This window comes from Colias croceus, chromosome 19, assembly GCF_905220415.1.
Source record: "Colias croceus chromosome 19, ilColCroc2.1".
In the NCBI taxonomy this organism is placed as follows: domain Eukaryota; kingdom Metazoa; phylum Arthropoda; class Insecta; order Lepidoptera; family Pieridae; genus Colias; species Colias croceus.
The window spans coordinates 2,985,026-3,008,446 of NC_059555.1; the positions used below are offsets into that span (position 1 = coordinate 2,985,026).

Here is a 23,421-nt window from a genome sequence, read left to right on the forward strand (position 1 = left end):
AAAATCCAAAAAAATTGCTCCCGATTTGCTCTATCAGTTACAAAAAAAAAAAATTGATAATTTTACTTTTTAAATATTAAACTAAAAAATTAATCCACAGACAAAGATTTAATTTATTTGCATTGATTATGTTTATAATTTATTGCGTAAATAATTTCATGCGTCATGCAATAAAACGAAATTAAAATTATTTTATGTTTATTTTTCACACTTATTACGTACTTTTATTCTGTTCAACTAAATATAAATATTTACAACTTATACAAAAAATACTAAATACTATTTTTCAATCGCTTCTCAATTCTTCGAGCAAACCATTTTGCAATCGAATGATATTCCATTAACATTAGATGGTTCAATATTTAATCTTTGGACTTCTGAAGGAGATGGAATAACATCATCGTTAGAAGGTATATCATAGTTGTTGTTTCTTGAAAGCGGGCGCGTTAAATGCTTAGGAGACACAGCTTCTTTCACCTTCGATAAGAATGCATTTTCAGCAATATTAGGCAAGGCAGATTTTTTATTGGACCTTCTTGGACTCGTTCCTGTCGTTGACCCTGAACTTCTACCTTGTGATTCACCTAATGTTTGAACATTATTTTCATCGCATGATGTTTTAGGTAGTGTTTTCGTATAGGTAATTTCACTGGGAGAAGTTTTTGGCTCCCTGCTTGTTTGTTTTCTTGCTGAAGAATTCGATTCCGGTAAAACCCACCTTGATTGATTTGGTCGGGTATCTTTTTTTGGTAACTCTATGGGATTTCGAGAAGACAACGGTTTAATTTTCGGCAACGATTCCACTGTTGGTGGTCTCTTTGTAGTAGTGAAAGAAATAATTCCCTTGCTTTCTCTTGCTAACTTCAATCTTTCGTGTAAAGGTAGCGGCCGTTTTGAATCTACTTTTTGTCCGAAACGTAAATTGTCAGTTCCCTTGTTTGTCGTTATAGGTCTACTTGATGAAATGCCATTTGAAGCACGAGAACTTGGAGATGAAAGTGAGGGATTTTGTTTTGAAGAAGACAGTCTTGACTTATCATTTTTATCTAATACAGATCTTAATGTAGATTTGTTTGTGTTGTCTCTTGAATTAATAGATAATGATGTTTTTGGATTGTATTTTTTATTTATTCTGTTTGGCTCAAGATACGCTGTGCGTTCGCGTTGTTGAAAGACTGACGATGGAGTTCTTGACCGACTCATTAAACTTTGATGAAGTTTTTTTAGTCTATCATTTAAATCTGCTTGGAAATTACGTAATTTATTATTAGCATTTTCATGCGCTTCATCGATTGTTTCAATAATATCAGTAGGATTTAAAACTGTATCTCTTAGCAGTGGAGAATATCTACTATTTCCTCCTTTAGCTTCTTTGAAAGTTTTACCTAAACTTTCTTGAACATTTGTTATTGTCTCTTCCCTAAATGACCTTAGATTATTATTTGTAATATCTGATCTCATGCCTGATGGATATTCACAATTATTATCGGAACCAACGCCCAGGAGAGGTAAGTTTAAAATGTTTGGAACATTGTTTTCTAAAAAAGATCGTATCTCATCAATGTCTGGTATTCCTAAACCATTGGGTTCAGTTTCTGGAGACCTCATTTTATTTTTTTTTAATCCAAAAGACCTTTGTGTTGCATGTGGTTTCATTGTTAAAGTAGCACCTAATATGTTACTACCTTTTCGGAATGACTTTTGTAATTTGACAGGTTTTAAATCTAAGGAATTTGGAATGGGTAATTGTGTTTTATAAGATTTCATGTTAAATTTAGGTAATGGAAGTTGCTTTACACCATCCTTTTCTTTTAAAGTTGGTTGATACTGAAATATGTCAAGATTTATATCTTCTAAAGGGTCCTCTACCATCGGATTTCTGAAATTATTTTTTCTATTTGGAATATTATACGAATATTGATTTGATCTATAACTGGTATTGATAGGTTCACTTGCTGCTACATTCATTTCATTACTGTCTTTATACAACCGTTGTGGACTACTGTTTGTATCATCGTGTATGACACATTCAAGATTCGTCGAATCTCTTTGAAGATCAATATTACTTTCTTCAACATTTGCGGGTGTTCTATAATGTTCATTAATATTCATTCCTGTGCGAACGTCTTGCTTCATATCATGAGAGATTTCATTTGATTTTTGAGTGCTTTCTACATCATTATTCTTTAAAAGTATCTTGTCAGACATATGTTGTAAATCTTCCATGCTAAGATTATCTTTGAATGAAGCACTTGAACGGTCTTCTTTCAAATGTACATGTTTATCCATTATGCTATTAGGAAAATGTTTGTCGTCAATAGCGCTTCCTTTTTTATCAACATTTAATACATTATCTAAGCTAGATCGTAAATTTTCATGCATCATGGTATTAGCTTGTCTAAAATCTTCCAATGTTTTTAACACGTCATATTTTATGGATGATATACCATTGGAACGCTGTGTACCAGTGCCATCTTCTGATGCAGAGGAAACTTCTCTCACATAATTTTGCTGAGAAAGATAATTAGTTTCAGGTTTAACATTATTTTCCATATTTGACTCATTTGGTGATGTTAGCATGTTTATGCTGTTACGACTTTCACCAGTTAAGGGATCGTGTTCCCGGAGGGAGTTACCACCCAGAGACGGATTTTTATCAAGACATTCAGTTTGCGGCACTAAATAATTATTGTGTTCGGGCACTATATGTTTTTGACTGTCATAAGTTTGCTGTTTATCAAAATTGCTTTGAACAATATTCGATTCTTGTGGTGATGGTATATTATTTAAAATTTTGGTATGAATATTATTATTTTGATTCAATTTACTTCTTTCAGGTGAACAATCTCCCGTATCATCAATATTTTCTATGTTTTGAATCTTGCTCAGAACATTATTGCTTGCATCAATGGCAGGTTCAAAAATAGGATTTTTCATTTTATAAGCAATTTCTTCAGGATGCATAGTCGTAGGTTTTCTCGCAATTGATACTTTTCGTGGAGGAATAAGTTCAACATCTCTCAAGTTCATAAGATTATCCAAATCTAAAGGCCTTCGTGCATTTAATAACTGTCTTATATTAAGTGCAGGTTGTCGTGTATTTATTGTAAAGGGATTCAGTCTATTAAATGGGAGGAAACGACCTCGATTTCCACTAGGAGAAAAAGGAAACGCTTGAAGGGTCCTTCCAGGTAATTCTAATGTATTGGGTATATTTAAATTGTTATATAAGTTACTTGGCGCATAGTTTAAATCTAATGGTCCAGACAAAGAGTTACTTAAGCTAGACAATGAACTTCTGCCTAGAATATTAATATTACCATAATCGCCAGATGAAGGATAAACACATCTACTTTCTTGATTATTAGATGCTTCTGGAACGGTATCCATATCCATGCTTTCTCGTGCATCTGCTGGACTGACTATAGCGACTACATCATCCATCAACGCATCAGGGTCTAAGCTTTGTATTGCACTTCTTGCAGCATCTCGAGCGAGCGCTTCTTTATATTCTTCTTCAGTAGCTTGCCGTAAAGTTTCTAATACAGATGACGCAAGATCAACTTCTGGTTCAAGAAGTGGCTTTAATTCTCCATTTTTTTCAATTTGTCTGTAAATGTTAAGAATTTAAATGTTGTAAATTATTATTGATAAATAATTATTAAATCTGAAACTAAATATTCTACGTTAAGTTTAAAATTGATACGTTACCTTGCAAAAGACTTTGTGGCGCTGAAAACTGGTGAAAAAATAGATGATGCTGTGTCTGAATCATCATTGCGTGAGTTACAAGGACAGGTCATGGTGTTAACATTTTCCGATGCACTAAGGTCCGTATCACTATGTCGTGATGTAGGGCATGGACAACAGTCTCCTGCTTTTCGGACATATCGGGATATTTCTTCGTCGGTTGTCACTGGTTCTGAGGATACCTTTAGGAGTAGAATAAAAATCTAAATTACAATTATTGATTTACGATTTCAGTATAGTTGATATCGTTAGCACATTGAAATTTAAAAATTACTAGCTCGACAACCAGGCTCTGCGCTGGTACATATTTTTTGTAAGTTTTTCAAATGTTTGACAGTTATTATCCTAATGCAAGCAGAGACGAATGAAAATCATCTGAGTCGACAGTAATGTTACTGAGAAATTTAAGTCAAGGAAATAGGTGACGCGATAAAAGTATTAAAAATATTGTTTCCTATATTGGCAATTCAATTTGCGAGATAATAATTTATTTGTTCTATTTAATCTGTAATAACATATTTTTGTAGATCTGGTTTAATCTATACTAATATTATAAAGCTGAAGAGTTTGTTTGTTTGTTTGAATGCGCCGCTTAGGTAACTGCCGGCCAGTCGAGTAGACTGGTCGTGAATTTTCGTTTCTTTTTCGATGGAGGATAATTTTAATAGACTCACTTTTGTAACTGTTTTAAAACTATTTTCAAATATAAACTGTGACTTTAACAACGTATAAAAAGTAAAAAAGACGTGTGGCCACCGGGGACTGCCGCGGTAAAGCTATTGCATGCCTTCAAGCCACACCTCCGTGCCCGTCGGAGTGGGGAGCGTGAGGTTTTTTAGTTACGGAATTTCTGGATTCGGTCCCCGCGCTCAAGGCCCGCGATAGAAGCTATGCAATAGCTTAAAAAATAAATAAATTAACTAAGTTTAACTGAAAACTATAAAGTGTATAAATACTCACTAAAATCCATTGCCCTAAAAAGAGCAATAATCCCACACACTTCCACATTTCACAAGTCGGTTAGATCCGACATTAATTTATAATTAAAATAATAATTTGAGATTTAACCTTTATTATATAGAAAAGATCTTATCATCTATCTTATTACTGATTATAAAACATTGATATAACATCAATTATGTGATTTGAGAGGAATACGTGACTTTTCCGATTTAACTTTTAAGAGATACCTATAAGTATGATAATTATTCCTATACGGTTATATTTTGCTTTTGCATTAATTTGCGTGAAGTGTCATTATTGATACTATAGCAGAATCCTTCTATACTAATATTATAAAAAAGAAAGGTTTGTAACTATGTATGTATGTATATATGTATGGTTTTCAAGCATAAACTACTGGACCGATATCAAAAATTCTTTCACCATTAGAAAGCTGCATCTTCACTGAGCAACATAGGCTAGGTTTTATCCCGGAAATCCCACGGGAACGGGAACTGTGCGGGTTTTTCTTTGAAAAAGCGGGCGAGGCCGCAGGCGGAAAGCTAGTCATTTACTCATTTATAAGAATATTAATTATTGGTTGAGCATCCACACATTTAAAATATTGCGGTCAATTTATTTCTTATTTGAAAGACTTCATAATTTGGTTAATAATGTATCCTTTACTTCTTTCATAGTGTAGGTAATATTATAGAAAATTTCATATTCTGGTTCGAATTGTTATTAAATTTGACCTTCATAAGACTACATTTAATCATAAGAACCCGATTAAATGTAGAACGCCGTTTATAAACGTCATATTGTATACAGTTGTAATGCACATTTGCCTTTCTATTTTTACAGGCAACAACTTTTTTTACATTGGAACTGATATTTGCTTTTTTAAAAGGATTGTTTCAACACTGATGTAAGTGCCATGCAAGTGCCACGCAATTGCCACCTAAGGCCGCCGCGAAGGCTATGGCTATAATATATTATTACTAGCTGTGCCCGCGACTTCGTCCGCGTGGAATAGCGACTGCATAGTAGTTACTACTTTTCATACAATTATTTAGTAAACACGTACTACAATAAACAATTCAAAGAATTGTTAATAGAATTTATTACTAATCTAAGCTAAAAAACTTACATACTTTCCGGAAATCCAGGGCATTCTCCGGGGATATCCGGAAAATGCCTGTAAAATATCTGGAAAATCCCCCGGAAAATGTGTGAAAATGTCCGGAAAATATCCGGAAAATGCGTGAAAATGTCCGGGAAAAGCGTGGAAATGCCTGGAAAATCCCCGGAAAATGTATGAAAATGCGTAAAAATGTCCGGGAAAAGCCTGGAAAATCTCCAAAAATGCCAGGAAAATGACTGGGAAATGTCTGGAAAATATCCGGAAAAAGCCTGGAAAATGCCTGGAAAATCCCCGGAAAATGCGTGAACATGTCCGGAAAAAAGCGTGGAAAATGCCTGGATAATCCCCGGAAAATGTCAGGGAAATGTCCGGAAAATGCCGGGGAAATGCCTGGAAAATATCTGGAAAATATCCGGAAAATGCGTGGAAAATCCCCGGAAAATATCTGGGAAATACCCAGAAAATTCCCGGAAAATATCCGGAAAATGCGTGAAAATGTCCGGAAAACGCGTGGAAAATGCCTGGAAAATCCCCAGAAAATGCGTGAACATGTCCGGAAAAAAGCGTAGAAAATGCTTGGATAATCCCCGGAAAATGTCAGGGAAATGTCCGGAAAATACCGGGGAAATGCCTGGAAAATATGTGGAAAATATCCGGAAAATGCGTGAAAATGTCCGGGAAAAGCATGGGAAATGCCTGGAAAATCCCCGGAAAATGCCTGGGAAAATCCCGGAAAATAACCGGAAAATGTGTGATAATGTCCGGGAAATACCCGAAAAATGTCCGGAAAATATCCGGAAAATGCGTAAAAATGTCCGGGAAAAGCCTGGAAAATCTCCAAAAATGCCAGGAAAATGCGTGAACATGTCCGGAAAAAAGCGTAGAAAATGCCTGGATAATCGCCGGAAAATGTCAGGGAAATGTCCGGAAAATGCCGGGGAAATGCCTGGAAAATATCTGGAAAATATCCGGAAAATGCGTGAAAGTGTCCGGGAAAAGCGTGGAAAATGCCTGGAAAATCCCCGGAAAATGCCTGGGAGATGTCTGGAAAATTCCCGGAAAAATTCTGTGAAATACCCAGAAAATTCCCGGAAAATATCCGGAAAATGCGTGAAAATGTCCGGAAAATGCCTGGAAAATGCCTGGGAAATGTCCGGAAAATATCCGGAAAATGCGTAAAAATGTCCGGAAAAAGCGTGGAAAATGCCACTTCAAATTTGCGAAGTAATTAAAGCAGACAACCAAAAAAAGAAAAAGAAAGCTAAAATCTTTCATATTAAATGTATAAGGGATTTCATTATTCATATTTCAATTTTCATATGTACTTAATGTATGGGAGGGTTTAAAGATATTTTTTTTGATATTTCTCGATTTATTTAAATTAATTTATTTAAAAAAAATCGAGAAATATCAAAAAGATATTATATTTCTCGATTTATTTAAATTAATTTATTTAAAAAAAATCGAGAAATATCAAAAAGCACAAAAGCACACTTAACGATTAACGATTACACCCTGTATATGAATGCCTTAGCAAATGTTCGCCGTGATTATTTAAATGATCATAATTTTTTTTATTAATGAACCAATTGACATGAAATTATAAACACTAAATGACAAAAAAAAAATTAACTGCAATTTTGGGTTCGGGATCAATTTAATAATAACACCTGCTAATTATTTTTTACCTATTTTCATTGTATAAAATCGTAACATAATTTCCTATATGTATTGTTCTATTAACACATAGATAATATCTTCCCAAGGTACTAAATTTTAATAAAAAAGTTGTTTTTGTTATTTATATCTAAAAAGGAGCTTTTTTAATAGACAGAAATAAACATTAAATTTTTATAAGTTTTATGGACGCTGAATGTAATGCAAATGGGCAAATATTAAAAGTAAAATTAGGTATTTAAAATAAATAAATGAAACAACTACCTATGTACTAATTACAGAAAAACTTCTTTTTCAGTTGAAAATTGCTGGATCATGAGTATAATTCTTTATCTCTTACCTTGGGCAGTCTGGAAGAGATCGCTAGTAAGCGATAAGACCGCCTTATGTACATACCGCGTTAATCCATTTGGTATGATTGTAAATATTTTACTTGGTGTGGTACGTATATTAAATTGATAAATAATATGTACTATCCCAGTACGATCTGTACCGCGATAGCCATAACGATAATATAATATACTTATAAAACAATCAGATAACATTAAAACACGAATTAAAATCATACTTGTACAGTAGTTGTGAGTGCAATATTTACGTTTCAAAATTACATTTTTTTATGGTACTAAAACGTAGGTAGATTCTCACGCACGCACGCTGATACGTGGTTGGCTGCCCCTTCTCTCATTCCCGAAAAATATACTCTAAAACTACCCAAGATTCTTCCAATGATTGTACATTAACTTTAGTCAACAATTGACCACGCGCAAGGATACTAATTTCTACTACATCCTCACGCAAATCATCAATTTTTATGAATCTGTAAATAAAAAAATCAAAAGATATCTTTACCTAATTTTATTAAAAAGCTACTAACAAATAAAATTTTATCAAGAAGTAAAGTGACCTTCTTTGGGCGTGTTATACATAAAAATAGAATTTCATCATTAACTGTTAAATGGTGTCTTGTTTGACATCAAATAATAAACATCTACCCTCACTTCACATAAAATATAAGCACCTGAAGTGGACTCTGGGAAGACATGGGTTAAAAAGATACAAATAAAAAACCCCACCAACATCATAATATTTAAATTATAAATTTGCAAGAAGCGTTAATATTATGTAAATTGATTTGATTTTAATGAAATCTCAATAGATGGCGCTGTTTCAAATTTGTCTTTATACTATTTAATTCATTAAACTGTTTCTCTACCCAAATTACGTAGATGACATAGTTTTTATTTTGTAAAGCTAGATAATAGCATGGCTTACTCGAAACCAACATTTAAACATGAGTCTTTAGATTGTACGCTGTCGTAGTACACGGAATATGTAAGAAAAATAAAGGTCCACAGCTCCTCCCCCGAAGGTGATATCATGATAATATGTTTAAACTATCCTCACCCGACCTCTCAGGAACATTAATGCAAAATTTGAAGTTAATCTATGCAGTAATTTCTGAGATTAGCTCGGAAATACATACAGACAAACAGACAAACCGACAAACAGACAAACCGACAAACAGACAAACAGACAAAAATTCTAAAATCTATATTTTTGGCTTCTATATCGATTATAGATCATGGATTATGTATTCTTTTAAAAAAATATTTAATGTACAGTTTTGACTTTCCTACGATTTTATTATATGTATAGATCATCCCGCTAAGACCAACAGGAGCGGAGTACTGCGGGTAAAACCGCGGAGCGCAGCTAGTATCAGTAGTATATCAGTAGCAGTTACTCGCGCAAAATCAAACACCAGAAAAAACTACGAATTATTATCCTTTATAAAAAATATGTAAGTAGTTACTCAATATAAACACGAAAAATATCATAATGATAGATGAACATTATTTGTTTGTTAAAGTTTTATTATGTATAATAATTATTATAGTTCGTTACGGTTGAATATTTCTGAGGAAACCTTTTAAGTTCCAATTATTAGTTTAGTAAGAAACAATGAAACAAAAAACTTATTTCGTGTAACAGTGAATGTTCTTAGTAAGATTGTAGGTAATTATTTTTTACAAAAATTGTAATAATTTCTGAAAACTCCAAGTTTTATTCTTACATCAAAATCAATAATATGTTGTCTGCTATAATAATATGTTGATGTATGCAAAATAAAAATAAACAAGGTACCTAATTGATCATTTTTAATGCAACTGTTGTATCTTTTACATTTATCATTCCATTAAAATTCTTAATTCCGTAGTACCATTATAGAATGTAGCATGATTATCTATAGTCGTACACTTAACTCAAAGTTTTATTTCTGAACCCGTATCCATAGTCAGAGTTTTATTTTATCATATTATAGGTATGTCAAACTTCATCGTTTATTTTACATATTATTATAAAATTGCTCATTCAGGTTCTTAGAATTTTTAACCTAATTTATAATTTGATCATATTTCATACATTAAAAAGACATTATTATTAACAGATCCAAGATACATCATGACAGATCACTCAGCAAAGACTTATAAAGTTGCAGTTTTTCAAGAAATATTTAAGCAAAGTCTCGGAGTGTCGAAATGGTTCGCAGTTGCACCAATTCAATCTTCTAAAGATTTGGCATTCTCTAAATGTTTTTACATCTATAGCTTAATGGCAGCAATATTCTTAGGTTTGTAATATAATATTTTTTTTATAAGTCATTCGTTTAGAGACTAATATGGTATGAAAAGTAAAAAAAATATGTGAGCTGTTATATCTAACATTATTATTGTTTTACATTACATTATTACCTATTGTAGTAATGCTCATTGAATTATACAAAATATAGACCCCAGGCTCCTAATATTGCTTGTATGCGAATTTTGCTGTGTTTCAGGAGTCTGTCCCTTCCCAAAATACATCGGTACACCCAGATAGGTACGCGATTAGAGTCTTTAAAACATACTATGTAAGAGATTTAATCGCGTGCCATCGGGTTACCGCTATTCTCGGCGTTAGCGGATACCGCTCTCTGAATAGGGCTGAGCACATCAGATATTATGTTTGTTGCGGGTACACTTCACCATGCCAACAAATACGAAATCTTTAAAATACCAAGACTTCTAAATATTTTAATCAGTTTAATTTTAATTAACTGGGAAGTTTATAAAAACATAGATCGGTTACCACGGTGGATAGAATATTTTAATGGATTGGAAAAGGTAAATATTAACGATAAAATTAATATTGTATTGATGATTGAACTCCTCTAGATGGAAGTTGGAACTGCATTTTTATTTAATTGAAGTGAAACTTCTTTATCGGGGTTGGAAAAAAATTTAGTGTAACATTTTTTCGTTACGCGTGACATTTTTCCGTTACGCGCCATCTTTTTCTTATCCCTACCACGCATGATTCGACGAATTTTTCTGTAAAGTAGCATATATATATTATTTTTTGAAAAAAGGTCATAAAGAGGTTTCACTTCTTACGTGTGTACACTAGTACACGCACCCTTTTTTTATTATAAAAACTACGACCAGTTTCATTACATTATCTTCAGGTTATCTGTTACCTTCAATAAATAAGAGTGGACTATATGAATAGTGTGTGTCTCTAAAAAATCTTCACTATATTCATTAACTGATCTAATAAAGTTAATAAGACGTTTCTATTTTTAGATTTGTGGTGTATCAAAAGGGTCGATTTCCTCAAGAAAATGTTTAATCATCAGATTTATACTTACAATATTTATTGCGTTATTATACCTGTTGTTGATCGTGAATCTGAACTTAATCGTGTGCTATGAAAATAATTGTTTTGAGTGTAAGTTTCACTTTCATTTTTAAAGATAAGCAATAAATCAAATTACTTAAATATTTAAAAATTTTATCGTTAATATATAAAAATAATACCTACATCAATTAAATACTGATTAATATAGACATATATATCATTATCATTTTTGCATGTATAGGTCATCAAATCTTACAGTCTTTTATTACATCATCTGTATGCACTTCACCCCTTAATATTTTGTTTTTATGATTTTATTTAGATGCGTTTGAATATGCATCTAAATATAATCATAAAACACTTGTTTGAGAATTGAGGTTGTCGTCATTATCATCATCATCATCATCGTCATCAACCAGAGTGCGGTGGTTTCCTCAATATGAGTTCCTTCACCGTTCAGAGCGGTGCTGATTTATCCATGTGTGCAGATAAATTTAAATTATTTCCGCCATGCTCGCCTGGTCTCGAGCACTCGACTAATTGATTTTTAAATACCAGGGCTTACTACTGAGCCATCACTGCTCTAGGTTGACCACTTTCCACCAATCTAGTCAAGTATCCTCATAAATTAAATATTTGATTAAAAACACTATTTATTTAGTTATTTGTAATCTTTCTATTATTTACAGGGCAAGTAGTTATGGAAATTATATCACACAGTACAATATCTGTTATTGTGAATATCCTCACTGTGCTTAATGGTTTATTAATAATATTAATATATTTTGTATTGGTTTATATTAATACGGGTCTTATGAAGTTGCAAGTTGGTAAGTACTTGTATTGTTTCATCGTTGAAGGAAGCAGCTAATCATTAATTTTCTTATTGATTGCATTAAGGTTAAATACCCGAATGTTTTGGTAATATTTATAAGAATAATAATTGTAAAATAAACATAATTTGTATTGAATAATATAAAGCAGAAGAGTTTGTTTATTTTGTTGAACGTGCTAATCTCAGGAACCAGGGATCCGATTTAACACGGAATTTCACTGTTTTATAGTCCATTTTTAATTTATCGAGGAAGCATATAGGTATAGGCTATATATCATCACTCTAAAACCAATAAGAGCGGAGGAGTGATTGTAAAATTATACATATTTTATAATAGGAGTATTAGTTATTAATATTTCTACATTAGATAACTTTTTGAATCGATACTTGTAATCATTTCAGATAAAAGAGAAGATTATTTAAAGATTCGTGATGAATTTAATATAGATGTCTCGGATTTTTCTTACCGACCGTTTCTGAGAAAAGGTAATGTTTATATTTTCCCATATTATATAAGTGAAGATACGTTACTACTCAGATATTATTGAAAAACAATTTCTATAAAGGAACATTCATCATAACAATCCAAGTATAGTTTGTTCTTATTCTTATTGTTTAGTTTTTAGGGTTCCGTACCCAAAGCATAAAACGGGACCCTATTACTAAGCCTCCGCTGTCTGTCTGTCTCCATAACTCTCACTAAAAATTAAAAAAAAATTATATCTCTATGTTTTTATCTTTTTGTTTTTAGGTTATCATGATACACAATTAGCAAAGGTTGCTTCAGAGATTCGTTCATATGCTTCATCATATTTATTTGTTGTTGATACTATTAAAACTATCGGGCGGTGTGACGGTCTGTCCGTCTTATTATCTTTGTTGTTGGTTATAAGTCGTTTGACAACATACGGATATGTGATTCTGTTGACATTATGTTGTATGGGTAAGATTAAAATGGAATAAATATTTTTGATCTCCACATGCTCTTTACTATAAGGTAGTGTGAAGTCCCATGTCCCCTAGTGGGGTAAGGGGCAGATATACGTTTTGACAATTAGTATCGCTAGCGGATTCTATTCCTTTGCGTTTTGACGGTTGTCTAAGCGCTAGTTGTGATAGTGATATTATAGGCTACATAAATTAGTAGTCGGGTTTTTTGTTTTCATAATAATAATATTGTTTTCAGGTGAATTCGACACCATTTCACTAACTTCATGGGCAGTTTTTCATTTTTGTAGAATTTTATTAATAATAGAACCTTGTCATCGCACTCATGAACAGGTAAATTCGTTAAAATATATTCAATTTTAGTTAGACATGAACGCAGTCTTCATTAGACTTGTAAATATTGCATTGATTCTGGTAAGTTATTACATGGTTATTACTAAGTAGTCTAGGTAAGTACCTAGACTGACTCTATGTTTATTGTCTAGTGCCATAATACCTACTGCCCTTGACATAGACCTAACAAGGTAATTAATATTATAAATGCGAAAGTCTGTCTGTCTCTTCTTCACGCCTCAACCACTGAATCTTGAACCGATTTGGCTGCGATTTGGCACAGATATACCTCGAGATTTGCGACTTGAGAAAGGATATAGGATAGGAACGGGAAATAAGCGGGTTTTTCTTTGACTACGAATCCGTGGGCGGAAAGCTAGTATTATAGGTATAGTTAAGTAACTTATTATTTTTTTGCTATGCGCGCCATCAGACTTCGGCATACTTTAGCCATAGACATAATATGAGAAGCTCAACCTATACTCTTAAATTAACTTTACAAAAACTATGGAAGCAATTTAAGTCTTCCAAATAATTATCGTTAGAATAAACCTTACTTTAACACTGTTTCTTCGTGTGTATTCATTCATAATATATATGTGCACGTATTATCTTTTACAGATGGAAGAGTCCATGAAACTGATAAACCAACTCGCATATTTTTGGAGTGAATATGATCCTATTTTGAACGAATTGGATCTTTTGAAGCGCACAATTGAATTGAATGACGTCACGATTTCTCCTCTTAATTTATTCACTCTCGATAGGCTTTTGGTAATCAAGGTATAAAGTTGTTTCATGTAAGATTATTGTCCCAATTAATATTTAGTTAAAAAAATCGGCATCTGGAAACAAACGATGCTGCATTTATATTTAAAACAAGCTGCCCCAGCAGACATTCTGTGCTATAATTATTGCCTTTACAAAAACTGAACAAAAATGGCTGAATTGGCCTAAGCCCAAAAAAACTACTCATCTCTACTCATCGTAAAACTCGAGAACATCTATATGTTCTCGAGTTTTACGCTAAGTCACTACATAGTACAAAACAAAGTCGCTTTCTCTGTCCCTATGTATGCTTAAATCTTTAAAACTACGCAACGGATTTTGATGCCGTTTTTTTAATAAATAGAGTAATTCAAGAGAAAGGTTTTAGCTTTAGGATTTAGACAAAGCGGGCGAAGCCGCGGGTGGTAAGCTGGTTTAAAAAAATAGCTTATTCCTGTATGTATGAAGTCAATCTTGAAATTAGCGATACCTACTATAGTATCACAGTATTACAATATTATTTCCTACAGTAAGGAAACGCCTTTGATGTCGCGCGATGCCGCCGCCAGCGTAGGTACTTACGCTGCCACACGAAAATACGCTAGGGTTGCAACAAATGGGAAATAAAACAATTGTGATTATTATTAATATGTATTATGATGAAATCATTTATTCATATTTCATATGTACATTCAAAATAATTGCGATTATTAAATCTGATGTAATTATTTGTTCATAAATATATAATTACAGATATTGCACTGCTAAATATTATTTACGTGGACACTTTATTTTTGGATGTTCTTAATTGTATATTATAACATTTAACTAAGTTATGCATTCGCATTGGGATGTACAATCTGATTAGGAAATAATGAGGACAACATATACATAGCTTTGATTTTAATTCAACAGATACAATTAATACAATCTTTCTGAAATATTGTTTCCTTCTGGGATTTCAATGTAGATTTACATCCGTAAACGGAACAGTTTGTGCGCGCCATAACAGAATATGTAAGTACCTATGTATAATAAAATTATTACACAAAAAATACGACTGCGTCGTCCTTTCGCGATAGGTAAAGCAATCTCAGCGTGATTGCTTTACGCGGCCCGCGTCGCCCGACCCCCGCCAGTTCCCCTCCGTTTCTCTGCACAAGTACATTCGTCGCACTACTGTAGGAAATATGGTAATACTGTGATAGTATCAAGTAAAATTTAACGAAAACTAATTTCCTTATCTTTAATTTATCTTTTTCTTTCAGGTACTGGGATGTGCATTAACTTATTTTATTATAATGTATCAGTTCTCCGACAGCCTCCTTGGTACAGTGGTTGACGCATGAGCGTAGAACCGAGGGGTCGTGGGTTCGATTCCCGGTGGAGACGAAGAAAAAAAATGTCTCGGTCTGGCAGGATACAGAAAGCTGATCACCGTCGTGGTACATGTTTACGTTTTCTCTACATAAGAACCATCCTCGTACTTCAAGGAATATAATAAAAAAAGAATTATCGAAATCGGTTCAGCCGTTCTCGAGTTATGCGCTTACCAACACATTTTGCGATTCATTTTTATATATAAAGAAGATTCTAAGCGAACAGTTTTTTGACGAAATATTGTTTAAATAGTGTTAATAATAACTGTAACAAATACAGTAGCTTAATTATGTATTTTTTTATTCATAAATTACATTATAACTTCAGTTTCCTTTTGCATAGCGTCTATTACTTTTTAAATAAAGATTTAAGTATTGTTCTCATTGTTTTTTTTTTCTGTTACCAAAGTTGCATGTTTTTTTGTATGTATTTGTTATAGCGGCAACATACACACATAAGAAAGACATTTTCGAATATACTATCACGGTTCATGCGAAGTGACAGATTGACAATATTCCTGTTAATAATTTTCCCACGGTAAATAATTAATATAAACTAGGTACATACAATTTTTCTAACAACAAAAAACACACAAATTCAAATTCATATGCGTTTATTTATTCAAATAAGTACTTTACCTTTATAAGTACATATTTAATAAAATATATGAATGAGCATTTTAGCGTTAGTATTTAGTCAAGAACAAGGGAGGATTTATTTTCATCATCCCAATTATTATTGTGTTCTGTCGCAGTTCTATATCGATATCGATAACTAACGTTTTATTATACCGGGTGTAATCGTTAAGTGTGCACAGGCGATTATTCCGAACGCGGTACCTGTGGCGGTATGCTGGCGGGAGGCCCGAGGCCACATTCCAGTTCCTCCCGAACGTCTAGGTTGACTCAAATTGACTTGGTCGCTGTATTGAGCTGTGTGACTGAGTACGTGTTTTGTGTGACATTAAAAATATAATATAAAAAAATGGTCGAAAAAAGAATTTTGGTTATATACACTGGTGGCACCTTTGGAATGTTGAAAAATGAGAAAGGAGGTAAGTACTGTTGATATAATATTATTTATACATATTTTGTATATTTTTCTGATTTGTATAGAGGTAGTTAATTTTCCTTAAATGGTGGGTTTATATTTACTATTACAATGTTAGAGGTATATTTTATTGTGTTTAGAGATAAAATTACTAGACTAGACAATATTTAGTAGCATCAGATATCTTCCAAAAATTATAAATTAGGTAAAAAATGTATGATTGCACGGATGTTTGTCGCTCTTATAGGCAAAAACTATTGAATGAAACGAAATGAAATGACTATGAATATAAATGATTTTGAATGAAAATTAGGTAACAGTGGGTGACATATTTAATATAACAACAAAGAATTCAAGAATAAGAATTTAGAACGGCCAAGTAACAAGGTCCACGTGTGTGAAGCTGTGTATAGAGGCCAATGTACAAACATAAAAGCGTAACATTTTCGTTTTATATATTTTTATCCTTTGCCTTAGACCGCTTAAGGGCTTTAAGGTCACCTTTTAACTAATCTTCTATACATAATATATTAGTTTATTAACTGTTTTGTTTAAGTCTATAATTGCTATAATAGGAGGTACAAAAAGTTATTAAACAAACTAGCTTCCCGTCCGTGGCTTCGCCCGCTTTATCTAAAACTTAATAAATTATATACCAAAACCTTCCTGTTAAATCACTCTATCTATAAAAAAACCGCATCAAAATCCGTTGCGTAGTTTTAAATATTTAAGTATACAAACTACAAAGGGACATAGGGACAGAGAAAGTGACTTTGCAGTTTGCTTTATACTTGGTACCTACCTATGTACAAAGTTATTTTACTATGTAGGGATAAATGAAATACCTTATCGGTTTTAGTTACCTACTAATATAGTATTGTATCTCTGTAATATCTTTGGTTTCAGTATTGGTACCACAAAAGAATATTGAGCACCGAGTCATCAGAAAACTCTCTCAACTACATGACAACGAATATTGGGAGAAGCGACTTGCTAAAACAGACAGACAGGAATACCTCGCTCTACCAGGTAATTGTATATGTTTGTAATTAATATAAGTGAATGAAAACTTAATTATTTTTGTGCTTTTAGTATATCCATGTTGGAATTAAAATAGGTCACGAAAAAAAAGTTCGTTTTGGGAAAATTATTTTACTTTTGTATTTCACAAAAGTACAATAATTTTCCAAAAAATTAACTTAGATTATAAATTAATTACACAATCTTTATTATGTATTTCTATCTATATATATCTCTATCTATATATTATATCTTTTTTACAGGAATAAGTTGCTTTATTAGCAACTACCTTACCACCCGCGGCTTCGCCCGCTTTGTCTAAAACCTAATAAATTATATAATAAAACCTTCCTCTTGAATCACTCTATCTATTCAAAGAAGCCGCGTCAAAATCCGTAGCGTAGTTTTAAAGATTTAAGCATACAAAGGGACATTGGGACAGAGAAAGCGACTTTGATTAATTATACTAGGTACCTATGTAGTGAAGTTGATTAATTTGTTTTAGGATAAACAAATACAGATATCAGAGATCACAATCTCATACCTTGTAGAAAATACTCACCTACATCTAAATATTTTATTGTATAGGTAATACAAACTTTTTTTTTTTCATTTATATTTTAAATTTTTTCTCATGTTCTTTTTTACTTTTTCTCGTGTGTAAATTTTATGTAACTTTATTTTTTTTTGTTTAGTTTAGTTATGTTTATTTTTTTTTGTATTGATGTTCTTTATTGATGTCCTTGAAATAAATGTTTTTTCTTTCTTTCTTTCTTCTTTCTTAATAAGGTACATAATCTTGCTTAATTTATACCTAGGTACTTATTTGTTGACTAGGTACATAATATTTTATCATGACATTCACAGTTCTGTAAATAAAATCTTTTTTAAATAATCTTTTGTATTTAAATTCTAGGCTTCTTGATGATTTATCGTAATTAGTTGCAACTTTAGCAAAGAGATTCTTGCTTTGATTAGGCATTTGCTCTAGATTCCTGTTTCCAATTGATAAATAATGACCTATATTTTTTTACTTTTAGATGGCAAAGACACAGATATAAAGGTACTTTACAAGATACTAGAATATGATGAACTGAAAGATTCGTCAGATTTCATGACAGACGATTGGCTCAAAATAGCGAGAGATATTAAGGTAAAACTACTGAATTATTATGTTTTAAGTTGCAAATTATGTGCTTAAGCTTACTCATACATAGAAATTGTATGTATCGTAAAAATTAAAATTGACCTGGATTCTGGTAATAGAAGTCCAAATTGCCAAAATATTTATTTCAAGTTTTGCTGCGTTTGTCTTTTTGAACCTTCATAAATTTGTCTTCATAAAATAATTTATTCAATAAATGCTGTATAAAGATATTCTAATATTCTTCATCAAATAGAGTTATGATAATATTAATAAAATTATAATCTAATCATGATAATTCATTCATGCGATGTTGGATAACTTTCGGAAGATGTGTTTTCTGTGGCTTTTTACTATATTACTTATATATTATTATTTGAATTACTTATATTATTTATCTATTCTTGCATATAAATCATGATAGGTGACTTAAATGTAGAAACAATGTTTTTTTTAGAGAAAATACGTATTGTTTATTTGTAAAAAAATGGTGGAAATCTTAAAAAAAAACTATCAATTAGAATCAGCAAAGTATCTATCATTTTATTCATACCCAATTATATCTGCCACATATATTTTATTCAATTTAATATTTCCAGAAATATTACCACGACTACGATGGTTTTGTGGTACTCCATGGCACGGACACGATGGCGTATGGAGCGTCCATATTGTCCTTTATGCTGGAAACAGTCGGCAAGACTGTAGTCCTTACTGGAGCTCAGGTTTGGGAATTAATTTATGTTTAAATTACTTTACATGCTTGTTAATGATACTAATTTATAAATTGCGAGATTTACAGCCGGAGGCCAAAAAAAAAAAACAATTTACTTTTTAAACCAGTACAATAAAAAAATATATTATTTCTTATAGCATCTATGGAAAAAAAAATAACGGTAACTTAAATGCTAAACTGAGAGAAGCCGCTCCCACATTCCGTTCCCATGCGAACGGCACAACACTTTTAAAACAAGGCAGCACCGTCACATCCATACTAATATTATAAATGCGAAAAAAACTCTGTCTGTCTGTCTGTTACTCAATCACGCCTTAACTACTGAACCAATTTGCATGAAATTTGGTATAGAGATATTTTGATATCCGAGAAAGGACATAGGCTACTTTTTACCCTGGGACATAGGATGGGTTTTATCCCGAAAATCCCACGGGAACGGGAACTATGCGGGCTTTTCTTTGACTGCGCGGTGGAAGCTGCGGGTGGAAAGCTAGTTAATTATATAATATATTAAAAACATAAAAGTAAACTATGAAAACTCATCCAAATGCTGATGTAGTACTTCTGAAGTACTTAGATGTCTCTGTAAGTACATAATATGATGTCCTTATATTTATTATTCTATTATTCATATTATCATTTCAGGTTCCAATCTTCCAACCCCGTAGTGACGGTAACAACAACATCCTCTGCGCACTACTGATCGCTGCCACACAGTATATACCAGAAATAACCGTATTCTTTGGATGTAAGCTCTTCAGAGGAACGAGGTTTGAATAATATCTATATTGCTATTTATGATAAGAAAAACACTTTCACTGGAGTTAAGTTATCTACCTATGTTTGAAAACCTTTTTTTTTTCATAGGTTTCAGATTGTTGTGTTTTGCAACGCCGTTTTTATTGTTACAGTTTCTAATTTACTAGTATTTTTATTCACCTATTTTTTCCAGAGTAAAAAAGGTATCAAACACACGGATCTACGCTTTCGACTCTCCCAACTTCCCGCCATTACTAGAAGCTAAAACAACAATAGATATCGATCCTAAGATGCTGTTACACCAATCTGTGCCAAATGAATGTATACTGCATGACAAATTGTGCACTAAGATTTACTTGTTGAAAGTCACACCTACTATAACGCCAGCGATTATAAGAGCCGTTTTTGAAGGCATGGAAGGTAAATATTTTATGTAGTTGTTTAATTTAAGAAATATACCTAGCAACTCTTATCATGGAACCAGGATGTGCATAAGCATGTAGTATTCCTATTTTTACCGACAAAGTTTTTGTTTCAATTTTTAATTAATTAAACTATCTTGCTTGCGTCAGCTTATTCAATACTATATAACATTTTTAATGGGAACAATTATTAGGTCTATATGATTATGAACAAAACCACAACTCAACCCCCGTACCTTAAGCCGTAGTTTACATTTAAATTTCAATAAAACCCCTATATCCAGGTATTGTTCTGGAAACATACGGTAATGGAAACATTCCGATAAAACGCAAAGAGATCTATGCAGAAATAGAGAGAGCGGTGAAGAACAACGTCCTCGTAGTAAATGTGACGCAGTGTGTTAATGGTATGGTGCATGGAAAGCCGCTGTATGAAACTGGTTTGGTAAGTTACCCAATATGTACATATTGTATGTACTAAAAATCTGCCAAAAATCTTTCCATATTATAACTTCGTTGAAGTATGTTTTGTAATGTTAATAAGTAGTTACGTATAATTTACTAGCTTACCGCCCGCGGCTTCGCCCGCTTTCTCTAAAATGATTTGAGATTTAAACTATCCTATCTCTCAAGTTGAATTGAACTGCACATAGTGTGCGAATTTTATTATAATCGGTTAAGTGGTTTAGGAGTCCATTGAGGGAAAACATTGTGACACGAGTTTTATATTATATACTAGCTTACCGCCCGCGGCTTCCCCCGCTTTCTCTAAAACGATTTGTCAAGTTGGATCAAACTGCACATGGTGTGCGAATTTTATTATAATCGGTTAAGTGGTTTAGGAGTCCATTGAGGGCAAACATTGTGACACGCGTTTTATATTATATACTAGTGGTCCGCCCCGGCTTCGCCCGTGGTACATATTTCGCAATAAAAGGTAGCCTATGTCTTTTCTCGGGTATCAAAATATCTCCATACCAAATTTCATGCAAATTGGTTCAGTAGTTTAGGCGTGATTGAGTAACAGACAGACAGACAGACAGAGTTACTTTCGCATTTATAATATTAGTATGGATTATTAAGTATATACTATGTTTCAAAATTTCGCTTGGAGAATCTTTCTCCTTTCTATAAAATGGTCCAACGTTTTAGATCATACATTTTCTCTATCTTATGACCATTTAAGTTTTTAGCTTGAAATTAAAATATTAACTACCTAATTTTTAATTAATCGTTTCATTCAAGGCAAAATTTTTGTTTTACAATAGTTCACTAGCTTACCGCCCGCGGCTTCGCCCGCTTTCTCTATCCTATCTCTCAAGTTGGATCGAACTGCACATGGTGTGCGAATTTTATTATAATCGGTTAAGTGGTTTAGGAGTCCATTGAGGACAAACATTGTGACACGAGATTTATATATATTAAGAAGATAAGATATCCTGGTTTTAGTTCGTGTGTATGTTTGTTGACTGTATAAGTAAGTTATATTTTTAACTATTTCAGCTACTAATTGAGTGCGGCGTAGTACCCGCCTATGACATGACGTCAGAGGCAGCGCAAGCTAAACTTTCTTATGTACTCAGTAAGACTGAACTCTCTTACGCAGAAAAGGTCGAGGTAAGTTGAATTACGTGTATCATATATTTTTTTTTGAAAATTTTATTGTTTATTATTATTTTGTGTTGTAGGTTGTGCGTCGGTGTGTGTGTGTTTGCAGTATTTGTGTGTGTGTAGGCCTCTTCACTACATAGTATAAAACAAAGTCGCTTTCTCTGTCCCTATATTATGTCCCTTTTTATGCTTAAATCTTTAAAACTAAGCAACGGATTTTGATGTGGTTTTTTTTAATAGATAGAGTGATTCAATAGGAAGGTTTTAGTATATAATTTATTAAGTTTTAGATAAAGCGGGCGAGGCCGAGGGCGGAAAGCTAGTTTATTATAAAAATAAAAATATGTAAGCTACTAGCTTATATTTAATTCATTATGTTTCTTATAGTAAATTGTAAATGCATATAATTATATTTTTTATAATTACAGCTTATGAAGACGAACATACGAGGCGAGTTACACAATCCTCATTTGGGACTTAAATAAATAAATTATTATTTAATAATATAAATATTGAAATCATAAGTAAAAATAAAATATTTTAAATTTATCGAAGTAGAAATTTATTTCTGAAATAAAAATTTCCTACAACCCTAGTCTAAGATAACCTAGTGGGATAAATAAGAATATAAATAAAAGGGTAGGTAAGTATTAAAAAAGACGTGTGGCACTCGGGGACTGCCGCGGTAAGGCTACACAGTAAAGCTATTGCATAGCATGCCTTCAAGCCACGCCTCCGAGCCCGTCGGAGTGGGGAGCGTGAGGTTTTTCGTTACGGAATTTCTCGATTCGGTCCCCGCGCTCAAGGCCCGCGATAGAAGCTATGCAATAGCTTAAAAAAACAACAAAATAAATTGACACTAAATTTATTTCAAACTAGCTGTGCCCGCGACTTCGTCCGCGTGGAACAGTGACTGCATAGTAGTTACTACCTAACTTTTATTGAATAAACACGTCCTACCATAAATAATTAAAAAAACTTTTAGTAAAATTTATTACTAAACTGAGCTAAAAAGATAAATGCCTAACTAATTAATTTTCTACGTAAAATTTATTTTAAATTATTTCATATTATTTTTAGGCACCAGGAGGGAAAGGAGCAAATTTATTTTCCTTCCTTCCTTGTATGGATGTTTTTGACAATATATTGTGCAGCAAATGAGTGCCGAGACAAACGTCAAAACGCAAAGGAATAGAATCCGCTATCGATACTAATTGACGC

At 32.6% G+C, this 23,421-nt stretch overlaps 3 protein-coding genes across 3 annotated transcripts; 2 read left to right on the plus strand and 1 right to left on the minus strand.

Annotated features, from left to right (window-relative positions):
• Positions 1 to 212: 212 nt before the first annotated feature.
• Positions 213 to 4,793, minus strand: LOC123700513. The gene is made up of 3 exons (XM_045647746.1): positions 4,711 to 4,793; positions 3,712 to 3,932; positions 213 to 3,610 (listed from the first exon to the last, which is right to left on the minus strand). Exons 1-3 carry the CDS (start codon positions 4,756 to 4,758, stop codon positions 298 to 300), a joined length of 3,582 nt encoding a protein of 1,193 aa, XP_045503702.1. The 5' UTR covers positions 4,759 to 4,793; the 3' UTR covers positions 213 to 297.
• Positions 4,794 to 9,975: 5,182 nt separating this feature from the next.
• Positions 9,976 to 15,959, plus strand: LOC123700402 (gustatory receptor for sugar taste 43a-like). The gene is made up of 10 exons (XM_045647612.1): positions 9,976 to 10,148; positions 10,514 to 10,680; positions 11,140 to 11,284; positions 11,884 to 12,024; positions 12,432 to 12,515; positions 12,781 to 12,972; positions 13,216 to 13,310; positions 13,932 to 14,093; positions 15,347 to 15,407; positions 15,898 to 15,959. The coding sequence occupies exons 1-10, from the start codon at positions 9,980 to 9,982 to the stop codon at positions 15,957 to 15,959; spliced, it is 1,278 nt and encodes a 425-aa protein (XP_045503568.1). The 5' UTR covers positions 9,976 to 9,979.
• A 395-nt stretch (positions 15,960 to 16,354) lies between these two features.
• On the plus strand, positions 16,355 to 22,749 carry LOC123700213 (L-asparaginase-like). Its single transcript, XM_045647363.1, has 9 exons — positions 16,355 to 16,512; positions 17,415 to 17,537; positions 18,569 to 18,681; positions 19,272 to 19,397; positions 20,054 to 20,178; positions 20,361 to 20,587; positions 20,874 to 21,034; positions 22,093 to 22,206; positions 22,629 to 22,749. Exons 1-9 carry the CDS (start codon positions 16,443 to 16,445, stop codon positions 22,683 to 22,685), a joined length of 1,116 nt encoding a protein of 371 aa, XP_045503319.1. The 5' UTR covers positions 16,355 to 16,442; the 3' UTR covers positions 22,686 to 22,749.
• Positions 22,750 to 23,421: the final 672 nt, after the last annotated feature.